The sequence below is a fragment of the Amphibalanus amphitrite genome, unplaced genomic scaffold (genome assembly GCF_019059575.1).
Source record: "Amphibalanus amphitrite isolate SeventyFive unplaced genomic scaffold, NRLGWU_Aamphi_draft 000008F_arrow, whole genome shotgun sequence".
NCBI lineage: Eukaryota > Metazoa > Arthropoda > Thecostraca > Balanomorpha > Balanidae > Amphibalanus > Amphibalanus amphitrite.
The window spans coordinates 1,111,036-1,125,435 of record NW_024881504.1 but is presented as its reverse complement, the minus strand read 5'-3'; the positions used below and the strand labels follow the sequence as shown (position 1 = coordinate 1,125,435).

Genomic DNA, 14,400 nt, shown 5'->3' with positions numbered 1-14,400 from the left:
TGTCGTAGCAGTTCCGAAGATTTGATTTTAGCAGCATATTCCGGGACGACATAGAAAATGGATCCTCCGTCAAATGATACAGCAAACGAAATATATTCAAACATTTATTAGTGAGCTATTCTTAACATTATAAAAGTACCACAGATTTAGTATGCTTTAAAGTTAATATGGAAATTATTTTACCATTAGGTATTATGGAAACTATATTATTATATTACAAATGATCATATGAAGAATAAATCGATAAAACATGCATTTTAACCCTCGCCGGCACAGGGTTGATGCAACCCCCATAAGGTTTATCGGGAATAACTCGCGTAAAAAGCGGCCGATCGCGACGAAACTTTCAGTGCCCTCGCATTGATCAATTTTACACCTACCGTGAAAATTTCATGACCCTGACCCAAATGACCTTTGACCTGTGACTTTTTTTCCGAGACCATGTTTGGCCGGAATCGCGATTCGGCGTATGTCGGCTCGCATTAGCCGCGCGTTTGCAATCTTTTCGTGGTTTCAAACGTTCAAACATGTGATTTGATGTTGCTCCCATGCATTAGGGTGGGTGTCAAGATCACCTGAAGGTCAGGTCATTGACCGTTGGTGACCTCGGTTCACTTGTTCGAGTTTTACATGTTCCTAGGCTAGTTTTTGGAGCTGAATTCGAATTTAGCAACCATCTGAACATTAACGAAGTAGTTTTGGTGCCTTCGTAATATGTTACGAAGCTGTCAGAGGCGGATGACAGGTACTACTAATACCCGTCACGACCCCTACCGGTTGACCTGACCTGACCTGACCCGACCTGGTCTAAATGCTTAACCCGCGCATGACTGGGGGGGGGGGGGGCTCTACAGAGCCCCCCTCCCGTTTTTCAGCAATATTTTCTAAACCGTTTGACGGATCAACACGAAACTTGCGGTACCTTCAGAGGCATCAATTTGACACCTTGTGGTAAAATTTCAACTTTCTAGCTACTACAGTTTGGCCGGAAATGACGTCAGAGTGACGTCATGTCGGCCGATTTTCATGCAAAATACTGAATTACGGCAAACGCTCTCAAGAGCTCAGTTTTAGAGCTAGATCCATTTTCTTTGCATGAGTGAACTACAAATACACGTAGCTATCGAACTGCTATCTCGAATTTTCGAAATTTTGAAAATTTTGAAAAATATGTATTTACAATTACAGATTTTTCAAAAAGTTTTTGACTTTTCGCAAAAACCGGAATATATGTGGTAGAACACACACTGATGAACTACATTTGCAAGTTTTAGCCCAATGTCTTCAAAAATAGCCAAATTATTCGCATTATTGTCAAAATTTTACAATGTTATGTTTTTTTCAAATCCATTTTTCAGTACGTTTTTGACGTCTTACAGCAATATAAATGGCACCATCGTGTTCTTGAGCTCAAACTGCATCTGATAGGCACCTTTTTGTTGAAAAATTTCATTCTTAAAAATTTGACCTTTTCTGACCTGAAAGTGACCTGACCTCCGGTAAATTCAGCTGCCAATGACCTCAAATGACACAGACGACACTATTTTCGAAATCTACGAGTAAAATGGACCATAAAACATGCGTCACGTGACCGATACATGATATACAATTTTCGTGACCTAGGATGACCTGGCCTTGACCTTAAAAATTCGAAGTAAAAGTTCGGTACCCTCAGGGTATCTAAGGCATCCGTCAAGGAGTGCGTAAACCAAAAATGAGCCTGATCGGACTGGCGGTCCGGCGGTCAGAGCCTAACTTGTGAACTAGCAAAAATGTCGATAATTTTTACTTTGACCTGATATTCGAAACTGCTATTCCAGTTCAAAACCCCATGTTAAAAGTGAGCTATTTCCTTTAATATTGTTCAATGAAATGTGGTAGATATTCATTTTTGCTCAATCTCCAGGTACCATGCAACACTACTTCTATGCCAGTTCATTAACTTTTTTGAAGGTGGGAGGGTCCTTTTAAGCACGAACCATCCTACTAGTCGGTCCCTAATGGTGCACCAAATTTGAGCGCATGTGCAATTTTGCGCGTGCGCACGTGCCAATTGCGTCACAATTGACTTTTGCTCGGCACCCTCCTAAGCGATTCCTAAAGGTGTACCAAATTTAAGCGCAATCGGCCCAGCCGTTCTCGAGATCCGGAAGCGGCCTCTTGCGCGTGCGCAAGTGCGAAGTGCGAACAGGGTCACAATTGACTTTTGCTCGACAACCTCCTGAGCGATTCCTAAAGGCGTACCAACTTTAAGCGCAATCGGCCTAGCCGTCCTCGAGACCCGGAAGCGGCCTGCTGCACGCGCGCACGTGCAACCGGAGTCACAAATGACATTTGCTCGGCACCCTCTTAAGCGGTTCCTAAAGGTGTACCAAATTTGGGCGCAATCGGCCTCGCCGTTTTCTATATATGGAAGCGGCCTCCTGCACGTGCGCACGTGCAAACGGGGTCCCAAACGACTTTTGCCCGGCACGCTACTAAGCGGTCCCTACCGGTGTGCCAATTTTGAGCGCAATTGGTCCAGCCGTTCCCGAGATCTAGGAGCGACCAGTGACCACTGCACGTGCGCACGTGCAGTAGTACCCCTAACGTGACACATGAAAATGCATTGCCCGATGAGTGCCTACCCACATGCCAAGTTTCAGCGCTATGAGCACGATAATTGCATAGTTATTGTAATTGACACAAACATGACATCTCTTTATTATGCACGTGGCACGTGCAGCCATGGTTGGTCACCCACATGCATCGAGAAAAGTCGTGTCCTCGGCAAAATGGATGAAAATACCCTACAAACATATTTCCTAGTAAATCGATCCTGTGCTTACACAGACATAATCCTCTCAAAAACGTACATTCAGCAGAACGACTTTGGGTTCTGAGTTGACACCCTTGGCTTCGCAAGAGCCACATGACACGGCGATCACCCAGGTGCATCAAGAGTAGTCAATTACGAGGTAGGAGGGATGGGGCTACCAAACAAAAAAGACCGCGGTTCAATCGGCCCAGCGGTGGCCGAGATAAAAGCTTCTCAAAAGCGTTATAGGGCGGGCCGGTCCGAGCTGTACCGCTCATACTGATATTTTCCCGTTACATTGAAAACTCTTTTCCGCGCTCGCTCGCAAGAAAAAAAATCATAAACAGCAATTTCAATACCTAAATATACAATTCATAAGCATAGGTGACGTCTTACGACAGCTCAGTGAGTAGTCGTATCTTCACAATACCTTCATCATTAAGGTCTTACGATCATCTTAAGATTCGACTTAAGATGTCCCGACGTGAATCGCACTTACGATCGATCGTACGACAAATGTCTACGACCAAAATTTTGATCGTAAGATAAATCTTAACTGTTTGCGATGCCAACGTGAATACCAAATCATCGTACGACAAAGAGCGATCGTAAGATAAATCTTACGAAAAATTCCGACGTGAATACGGGCCCAGGTCGGGTCAGTAGAGGTCTGCACCGGCCGGCTGCAGCCGCGGCTGGCTGCAGCCCCACGGCTGTGGGCCGGGGCGGCTGCAAATATCTCCAAGAACACGGCTACGGCTGTGGCCACGGCTGTGAGATTTCAAGCTCAATCTTAAGTACTCAAATATAAAATTTTAAATCCTTAATCTTACATTCTGATAAGCAGTCTAGCCTGTAAAAATCATGCAAAGGATGCCCAGCAACATTGAAAGTGGTGAAGCCTTTGAAAACCTGTAATGTTTTTACCATTTGCTGTAGGGGAGTTTGCACTCTGGTATAGAATACTAATTATAGGTACCAATTGTTCCTTCATCATCAAGAGCTTGACAGTTTCAGAAAATGCAACATATTACATTGTCACATCCTGATCCCTCTCAAATCAATCTCACCTCATCACCTGGTCATTAGGAGAGCACCTTACAGCTATTGAAGACTTGCGTTCAATAATTCTTTCAGGTAATAGAAAAATAAATCACGCCTAGGTAAAGGCAGGTAAAGGCTTCATAAAATATTATCTAAAATAACTCTTAGATGTATTTCTGGATTTTCGGCAAGTCCAATTACATAATATAAAACTGCCGCTTTATGCTCTAACTGGTGTGTGAGTGACCGCTAACAGAAAATGCTGATCAACGAAGCCAATGGAATAAGATTATTAGTGAGCATGAACCTTACTTACGGTTAATTCACATGATGGTGAAAACCCTGAACACGTAATCCACATGACGGTGAAAACCCTGAACACAATATTTCTTACGCAAGCTGTTGACTTTACTAATAGAATGACGTCTTCTTCTGAAAATGTATAAGTTTGATACTTAATCTTTGTTTTAGAGCAAGTTATTAACTGATTTGTATTATAATTCATTAATTATAATTTTTATGGCTGTTTATAGTGACAGAAGACAATTTATTGCCACTTCTTTGCTATTGACTTCATTAAAACTCAAGTAAAATTTTTGATTGAAAGAGGCAATTGTGGCTCGCACGGCATTGGGGATTTGAGCGAAGATCATTATTTGGAAAAATCAAAATGATGAATGTTTTTCTTTCTTGGATGCTCAATAGTGTTTTGATATGCCTTGCATATCAAATTAGTTTGAGACTTGCTCAGAAGGCTGCTTCAAGCCTGGCATATCACACCCCAGAAAATATGCAAGGTAAGAAAGAAGCAGGAGTTTTGACTAGACAATCACTGTTTGACAGTCCATCAACTTCAGTTTCATTTTCCATACCTAACATTGATAATGAGAAGCATCAGGGTCTGTTGCTCTGTCCCACAACCATGCTTCAGGATTTGGCATTAGATGTCTACATTGCTAGTGCTTCTATTCTGGTTCGTTGTTAATGTTTTCTGTTGATGTAGGTACCTACCTACCTACCCATCTTTTTTAACCCTTTGCAAGGGCTTGTGTAGGCATGTGTTGCGCATCAGGCTTCAGGCCTTCGGCCTAAAGCCAGATACACAACCACTTAACCCGCGCACCGACGGGGGTCTGCGCCAACTTAGTACCGACGGGGGGGCGGATGACCGCCCCCCCCTGAGATCTCGAGAACGAAGCAAGATAGCGACAAGCGGTAAACGGCATCGGATACGCACGGTCAAGATCTACAATTTTTACTAAGGTCATTTTCAGGTCAGGTCAAAGATGACGTCACAGGGGTCGAAAAAGCCAAAATGGCGGTGCTAAATATGGAGAGAGTTTTTCTCGAATAACTTTCGAATTAGTCAAGATAGGAACAAACTAAGGGCATCATCGTGATCCTCTCGTCAATCCGCATCGAATGATATATATGTTGACCTCGAAAGGTCAAGGTCAAAGGTTGACCTCAGGTCACGTGACCTCGAGGTCATCATGTATATCATTCGATGCGTCTTGACGAGCTGAACACAATGAGACCATCCACGCGTCTGTATCTTGTTCCTGTACGGAGTTATTGGCCAAAAACCTTTGGTGACCTTTGATGACGTCACATGACCTCACAGCTGCCCAACAGCAAAACAGACCTCAAGGTAGTGAAGGTTGATCGTATATGAAGTCATGTATGGTATATGGGGCCATTCCGACCCGTTTTAGTGGTAAAAACAGGGAGTTGATTTTTCCCCCATTGACTTATAATGGGGAGGTCGCGAAATTGACCTGACCTTAGGTCACCGATATCAAAATTCCGAGATAAACAAATTGTAGCTACTAATGACCTAATAACATCCTGCGACTTTCAAAGGCCTCCGACATCTACTGTAGCTCTGGCACGGTGACAAAGTTGCAAAAAAGTGACTTGAGGTTGGGTCATTCAAAGTGACCTGGTGACCTGACCTTGAAAAATAGGAGGTTCAAACTTGCACACCATGTGTAAAATGGATAAGGGAATAGTCATACCAAATTTCGCGGCGCTACGCGCCGCGGTTTTCCCGCTATTCGCGAAAAACCTCAGGGGGGGCGGATATCCGCCCCCCCCCGTCGGTGCGCGGGTTAACCTATGATGCTTCATGAGCTTGAGAATCTATAGCCCATTGCAATGTGCTTTTGGCTATATGTTTCAACTAAAAACAACTTATATACTATTTGTTTGCATTTCATTGAAAGTATCCACGGCCGGCTGACGGCTGGCTGCCCACAGTTTGCCACGGCTGTGGGCGGCTGTGGCTGTGGAGCCACGGCTGTGGGGCGGCTAGGCTGTGTAAAATTGCAGCCGTGCAGAACTCTACGGGTCAGGTCAGGTCAGGTCAACCAGTAGGCGTCGTGACGGGTATTCGTAGTACGTGTCAACCGCCTCTGACAGCTTCGTAACATGTTACGAAGTCACCAAAACTACTTCGTAAATGTTCAAATGGTTGCTAAATTCGAATTCAGCTCCAAAAACTAGCCTAGAAACATGTAAAACTCGAAAAAGTGACCCAAGGTCACCCGAGGTCACCAAAGGTCAATGACCTGACCTGACCTTCAGGTGACCTTGACACACACGGGAGTAACATCAAATCACATGTTGGAACGTTTGAAACCACGAAAAGCTTGCAAACACGCGGCTAGTGCGAGCCGACATACGCGAAATCGCGATTCCGGCCAAACATGGTCTCGGAAAAGAGGTCACAGGTCAAAGGTCATTTGGGTCAGGGTCATGAAATTTTTAGGGTAGGTGTAAAATTGATCAATGCGAGGGTACTGAAAGTTTCGTCGCCATCGGCCGCTTTTTACGCGAGTTATTCGCGAAAAACCATGGGGGGGGGGGGTCCATCCGACCCCCCCCCCCTACACATGCGAGGGTTAAAAAACGTTCCATTGCGTGTCCGACAACCAAAGAGCCATCATAGGCTCTTAGGCTCTTGGTACTGGGCAGCCGGTGCTGCGACCACAATATGAATAATACTTTTGGTCGGGGACCACCAAGCATCTTTTTTGAGTCCTAACCTGTTCGCCATTTCTGTCGACATTTGACTGCTACCATACCCCAAACTGACTGTACCCGTTGTGTATATACTCTGGTTCAAACACCCCTTCACCCCAGCAGGGCGTGGAAATCCATGACCCCCAGTGGGGCGCGGGTTAAACAAAAAGGTAATGTACTGATGTGATAGACACTCACCAATATTGACCAATCTTACTCTATCACGCAGGGGACGATCTTCTGGACGAGACGTGGCAGTGAAACGCATAGAATACCATGGAAAGGAAGAGGAAAAACTGATTGGGAAAGAAATCGAGTTTCTTTTGAAACTGGATGCCAACAACGCCAAAGTCATCAGGTAAGGTCCAAACTATAACACTAACAGGGATTCGTTAACCCGACAGGCGGTGGGCCTCCCGGCCACCTTCTGCGCGGTGAGGGGGGGGGCATTTTTTGCACCCCCCGTATCTCTGAAACTACTGGACGGATCCGGAAAATTCAAGCGGCGTTCGATAGCCCTGTCAAAATTTGTTGAAAGAAACCAAATTTCATTGACCTCGGGGTCGTCGATGACGTCACAGGTCAGGTCAAAAGTAAAATGTTTCATCGTTCACGGGTCTTCTAGGGAAAGCGCTATCTCACCGAGTAAAGCGCATTTTGTCGAAAATCAGCGATAGGGCGTCAGTTGTCTAGTACATATGCTGCTATTAGAGGTCAATGGTCATACCAGGTCAGGTCACAGGTCAGGTCACGAAGGGTCACCACTCACCACTTAGGTTGTGCGATGCATGTTTTCTGGCCAATTTTTCATTTCCAACTCAATGCTGTTGGTTATAAGACCATCAGGTACGGATTAGGTCACTTTCTGGTGGAGGTCAGGTCAAGATCAGGTCAAAAAGGTCAAATTTCAAAGTTGATTGTTTTGCATAAAATGGGTATTGATTCGATGCAGCTCGTCACGGGGAGTCTAATGGTGGTCTTTGTTTTGCGCTACGAGGTCTAGAATAGAGTTGCAAAGTTTTCCCAATGAGCTGCTACCGGCACCGCCCCGCCCCACAAAAATTTTCTGGGATACCGGCATGCTACCACGCCCCAAGCAAAAAAAAAAACGCCAAGTTACCGGCATACTAAAAAACCTGCATTCTTGATTGTGGCTTACCCCTACATGAGATGCCACATGTTGGCAATTTCAGTAGCCGCCTCACCCAGCAGCCACCCATTGTCCAACCAAAACTACCAGCAGCCTGATTTTGGCTGAGTTGGCCCCACAAATACCACAATTTTGAAACTCGATTACAGTCTTCAGCTGTTAAAATATCACCTGTAATCAAAGAGGTATTGCCTACAAAAAGCATTAACCCTCGCCCGCACATGGGGGGGGGGGGTGGTTGCCATCCCCCCCCAGGTAGTCTTTCTGCCTTGCACTCAACATTTTTAGAGCTAAAACGCTGATTTTTCGTATATCTGCTTCTCTATCCTTTCTTGATGTCCACTGAAAATTTCAAGTTTCTGTGGTTTTCGGTTTCGGAGATATGACCTTGTTTTTCAGGTCATGTCATGACCCAAATGGCCAATTCTCAACATCTTGCGTTGGCTATGGGCCTTGTGAGCTTTTGACACCTTGATTTCGGCCTTTTTTGCCAGTCTTACCTCCAACCTATCATGGAACATGTTGTTCGACGATGTACAGATGTCAAGGTCAAGGTCAAGGTCAACCTAGGTCATCTAAGATAATTGCGTTTTAGGCCAGCGGAAATTACTTTTTGTGAAGTTTTTTGACTGCATTTTTGGTAAAAGCTTCTCAGATCATGATTTCATGAAATATGGACACATAAACAATCGGTGCACACATCAGTATACACACAGACACACACAGACATACAAACACATATAATTGACCTTGACCTAGCTTGACCTGAAATGACCTCAGCAGCAAAAACCTGGTCGGGTAGAGTGACAAAGAGGTTCTAGGTGGGCTGGCACCAGAAAACGGCATCGTCATCGGTATATGATAAGCAGCGCACTTGATATCCAACGGTGAACCAAAACAGCAACATTTTTTAGTTTGACCTGACCTGGAAGGTCAATGACTGACCTGAGAAGGTAAAACTGGGTATCATTGGATTCGTCTCTTCCCAAAGAATCTTTTTGGTCTTTACCGCTAAGCTCTATCTCCAACAGGAACGAAATGGCGCCCCCCCCCCCCCCCATGTGCGTTCTAGGATGGGAAAATGGCATGTGCGGCGAGGGTTAAGACATTCATCAAAAAAGCAAGGACAAAAAGAACTTGAATTACTGAAATGTGTTTCTGGAGACTGCACACTGCACAGTGAGCGAGCAGCAATCACATTTACCACAAGCGTTCTTATTTTTTACATTCTCCTAAAATGTTGCAGGTACTAACCAAATAATGAACTATAGATATTCGATGTCAAAAATCACAATATAAAAAACTACAGATTCGGCCATGTTCCTAACTGAGGGTGAGGAAGCGAGATCAACATCTGCTTTTTCCTATCCGCCAAAGCCATCCTATCCGCCATGGCTTGCTGGCTCGTGAGTAAGATACGATTCATGTAAAAAATATGTGTTTATAACTCACATGTCCTGAGAAGTCGCCAAGTAATATGTACCAGTAAAACGCCTTTTGGGCGAAGAACGAGCGAGCGAGATAGTGAGCCCTGCACGTGCGGAAGGGCGAGAGGGTACTTCCAATGGGCTTGTGCAAAGCACCCTTCTAACCGGTCGCTAGCGGTGTGCCAAATTTGAACGCAATCGGCCCCGCCGTTCCTGAGATCTGGAAGCGGCATTCTGCACGTGCGCACGTGCAAACGGGGTCCAAAATGACTTTTGCACGGTACCCTACTAACCGGTCCCCAACCGTGTATCAAATTTGAGCGCAATCGGCCCAGCCGTTCTCGAGATCTGGAAACGCCCCCTGCACGTGCGCACGTGCAGTAGCACCCTAACCGCAACACATGGAAATTCATTGCCTGGTGGGTGCCTACCTGTATGCCAAGTTTCAGCGAAATGGCCCCAGTAATTACCGAGTTACTGAAATGGGAACAAATTTGGCACCTCTTCTTTTTGTATTTTGCACGTGCATTGGGGGTCACTCACATAGATCAAGAGTATCCGACCTTTGGTAGAAGGGATGCAGCTACCCTATAAAAATTACCGCAAGACAATCGCTCAAGCCGCTGCTGAGATATGGGCCTCTCAAAATCATTACTTTTGCAAAACTGCTTGAAGACCCTGGACTTTTCACGTGGCATGGGCCACGACGGTCACTGAGATGTAGCAAAAGTAGTCAATTACGGGGTAGAAGGGATGGGGCTACCCAGCAAAAAAGACCGCCGGCAAATCGGTCCAGCGGTTGCTGAAATATAAGCCTCTCAAAAGCGTTACAGGCCGGGCCGGGCCGGGCCGGGCCGCTCATACTGAGATTTTTCCGTTATATTGAAAAGACTTCGCTTCGCTCGCTGCGCTCGCTCGCTCGTAATAAAAACGATATAATATCCTCCCCCATCTCAAACGAGGGAACAAACACGGATTTCGAAACAGATGCGCTATAACACAGTTTTGAACCAGCTGATTCAAACACTGCAAAAAAGGTTTTAGGACTGCAAACTACTGCCTCGTGAATGATTTTATTGCTAAAAATCATCCAACACGACATTAAAGTCTAATGAAATCAACATTGTGAGTATTATTCACTACGGGAAAATTCATTTCTCTTGAGTAATTCAACCAAAAGGGCATATGAATAAATATTACGTCATCAGCTTACATCCTTTCTTTAGGGGACTGAGGATCTTAAAAGTCATCCTTGGTTGCCTGATCATAATATTGCGGCACTTTGTATTCACTTCGTCTGCATGTTGTGTTTTCTTGGAAAGATAAGACAAAATGCCAGTTTAATTCATTTTCATTTCATTTGGACCAAAGTTAGGCTCAGGGCTACCTAACACCTGCCTTTTCAGCTGGATTTTCAGTGTCAAATTATTTGTAGAGTATCTCAGACCACATCTCAGGACTCAAGGCCAGTTTCCAAACAATGTATTTTGTGTTGTTTTGATTCTGCCTTTTGCCTAGGGAATGTTGCCATAAACATTTATTTATTTTATTGTATTATACCTATTACCTGCCATTAGACTTACTAATTGGTTGTGGTTTTGCAACAAGAATGAGTATTCTGCCTTTGATAGACCACAGTAAATTCTTGATAATGATAATTAGATCCAAGCCTGTGAAATGCTGAGGTTCATGTTTTACCACTACCCTTAGCAACCACAATGGAACTCCTACCACAAAATGTATTTTTGCAGTGGCTAAGATTGCTGTTATTACAATTCAATAGCCTCTTAGTGTCCAAAGTTTGAATCATATGCTGATATTTTTTTGTGCAAAATCAAAAATACCGGCATGCTACCGGCAAGACATGCCAGTTACCACGAAAAAACCTGCGGTAGTGAAAAACTACCGGCATGCTGGTAGTGCGGTAGGGAAATTTTGCAATTCTTGACTCTAGAATTGCTAGAAATTAATTTTGAAATTTTGACGTCAACAATTTTGAACAGTTTCTTCGTTATAACTTGGCCAAAAAAGAGGTATCGATCTCAAATTTGGTATGTAGATAGAAGGTGGTAGGGACAATCAAATATATTCTATTTTTTCTAAGTTCAATTTTTTTATTTTTCCGCTATTATATTCAAAAAGTCTATTTTTAAAAATTTGGGGGTCAAAAACCAAAAATTTCACAAATCCGAGATAGCAATTTTGTAGTTCTCTTAACCCTTGCCGGCCGAGGGGGGGGGGGAGGGGAGCGGTGCCGCCCCCCATAGGGTTTTTTTCGCGATAGCTCCAAACACGCTGGCGATAGAGAGCTGAAACTTGGCATACCTTTCATTCAAGCCGGATCTTTTGACACCAACCGAATTTTCGGGTCAGGTCAGGTCACTGACCTATGGCGTCATAAGTGAACCTCTGCACGGTCTTCAGATGTCGTAACTTCGCAACGCCCTCACTGCCAGAGGAGATGTCACAGGGAAATGAAACTTGCAGGATCTACATTACGAGTCTCACAACTTTTAAATCTCGGATTTTCCCTAAAGGTCATATGAGGTCAGGTCATTTTTGTGACCTCACCATTATAAGTCAATGCAGTGGCGCAGCCAGGATTTCATTTCGGGGGGGGGGGTCATCGCCTCCAAAGCGGGCCCCTAGTGTGCGGGCCCCCCACCCATTTTTCAGAATCTCTCCATATTTCATACACATTCTGCTTCTGCATTCTGCCCTTTACCTGCACGATAACCCTGAGCGAGTTTGAATCAGAACATCTGGATAGAACAATAGCTCGGTAATCACCCGTTGTTCAATTTTTGCGCAAATTGACCACGACAAAAATATGTTCTATGACGTAAAAATTCGTATCTTTCGAGGCCGAAATGTGCCCCTTCCGCAATATGCATAGCATATATGCAATCGGAACTGTTGCCTGCTTCCGTCGGACAATTTAACTAGTCCCATGTGCCTGTTCTAAGTCATCTATTGGCTGCTGTAGTAAATTGTGCCATTACTCTTCTTCATTACGTGAATTCGCTCACAAGAATTTTTAACCCTCGCGGCACAGGGGGAAGGGGCTGATGCCTGATGCAATCCCCCCTAAAGTTTTTTTCGCAAATAACTCGCGTAAAAAGCGGCTGATCGCGACGTAACTTTCAGTACCCTCGCGTTGACCAATTTTACACCTACCCTAGAAATTTCATGACCCTGGCCCAAATGACCTAAAGGTCAATTCAAGGTCAAATTCCGACCTAAAGGTCGGAAAGTAGGCCAAACCTGGCCGACTTTCCGAGACCATGTTTGGCCCGAATCGCGGTTCGGCGTATGCCGGCTCGCATTAGCGGCGCGTTTGCAGTCCTTTCGTGGTTTCAAGCGTTCAAACATGTGATTTGATGTTGCTCCCATGCATAAGGGTGGATTTCAATGTCACCTGAAGGTCAGGTCAAGAGAAACGTACCGCCTCTCATGGAAAAATTATGACAAGGTAATTGACCAGTATAACGCCTTTTGGGGCGACTAACGGAGCGAGCGAGAGGGGTGACACTTGCACGTGCGAAATTTCGAGGGGTACCTCCAGCTGACTTGTGCACGGCACCCTACTAACCGGTCTCTAGCGATGTGCCAAATTTGGGCACAATCGGCCCAGCCGTTCTCGAGATCTGGAAGCGGCACCCTGCACGTGCGCACGTGCAAAATGGGTCCCAACTGACTTGTGCACGGCACCCTACTAACCGGTCCCAAACTGTGTACCAAATTTGAGCGCAATCGGTCGAGCCGTTCTCGAGATCTGGAAACGACCCCTGCACGTGCGCACGTGCAGCAGCACCCCAACCCTGGCACATGGATATGCAGTGCCTAGTGGGTGCCTACCTACATGCCAACTTTCAGCGCAATCGGCCAAGTAGTTACCGAGATATTGCAACAATTACAAAACGGACACCTCTTCGTTTTGCACGTGGCACGTGCATAAGGGGTCACCCACATGCATCGGGAATAGTCCAATACTTGGTAGAAGGAATGAAGCTACCCTACAAAAATTACCGCATGTAAATCGGTCAAGTGGTTGCTGAGATATAAGCCTCGCAAAAGCGTGACCACGGCCGGCCGGCCGGCCGGCCGGCCGGCCGGCCGGCCGGCCGCTCATACTCAGAAATTTCCGTTAATCTAAGGAAAGACTACGCTCGCTTCGCTCGCTCCGTAATCAAAAACAAGGTGGAACAAATCGCTGAAGAAAATAGCATTTGTTCATGACTTATCTACTTATTTACACGGGTTTTGCTGCATAAACTGGTACGTTTGACAATTGAAAATGGCATAGTTGAAAAGAGCATTCAATTTTGTCCAAGATCCATTCATCGCTTTTGCATGAAAAACAACAATATTCTTAAAAATATAAACGTTTCAAACCTCTACATAGTAATTCATCGCTGGCCTCCATTTTTCAAAAGGTAGTCTACGTCAACCAATGCTATAAAATATACTTAGCATGTTCTATAGTAGAACGCATGGTTATCAGTTATCACTAGACACGAGCACCTCTATCATTTTCTCCGATGTTTCTTGTCCTTGGTTACCACAATATACTGTACTGTACTGTACTGTACTGTACCTCGAGCGATGGATTTTTTTTTCCCAAACCAAAATACTTAGCCGTCAAAAGGCAATCGACCGAAATGGATACATGTTACAGAAGGTATGCGATTTCAGTTAGTTTGCAACGACCCTAGAGTGGTTGTAACCTCCCTAAACGATCAGTTTGTTTGCAACGACCCTAGGGACGTTACAAAATAACTGCTCGTTCCGGGACGTTGTAACGAAATTAGGGTCGTTGCAACCTCCCTAGTTAGTATGCAACGAACCTAGGGTTGTTACAAAATAACTAGGGAGTTTAAGAATTCATCGAATCTCGTTTCACAGGAAGGCCGTCAACAATCTTGTCCAATGAAAATCTTGCTTAATCTATTCAGTTT

At 44.8% G+C, this 14,400-nt stretch overlaps 1 protein-coding gene across 1 annotated transcript in view; it reads left to right on the top strand.

Annotated features, from left to right (window-relative positions):
• LOC122379335 (serine/threonine-protein kinase/endoribonuclease IRE1-like) overlaps positions 1-14,400 on the top strand; it is a 391,361-nt gene that overhangs the window by 145,488 nt on the left and 231,473 nt on the right. The window contains exon 4 of the mRNA XM_043361464.1: positions 7,095-7,223. Within this exon, the coding sequence (XP_043217399.1) occupies positions 7,095-7,223 (129 nt within the window). The remainder of the gene's footprint in view (positions 1-7,094; positions 7,224-14,400) is intronic.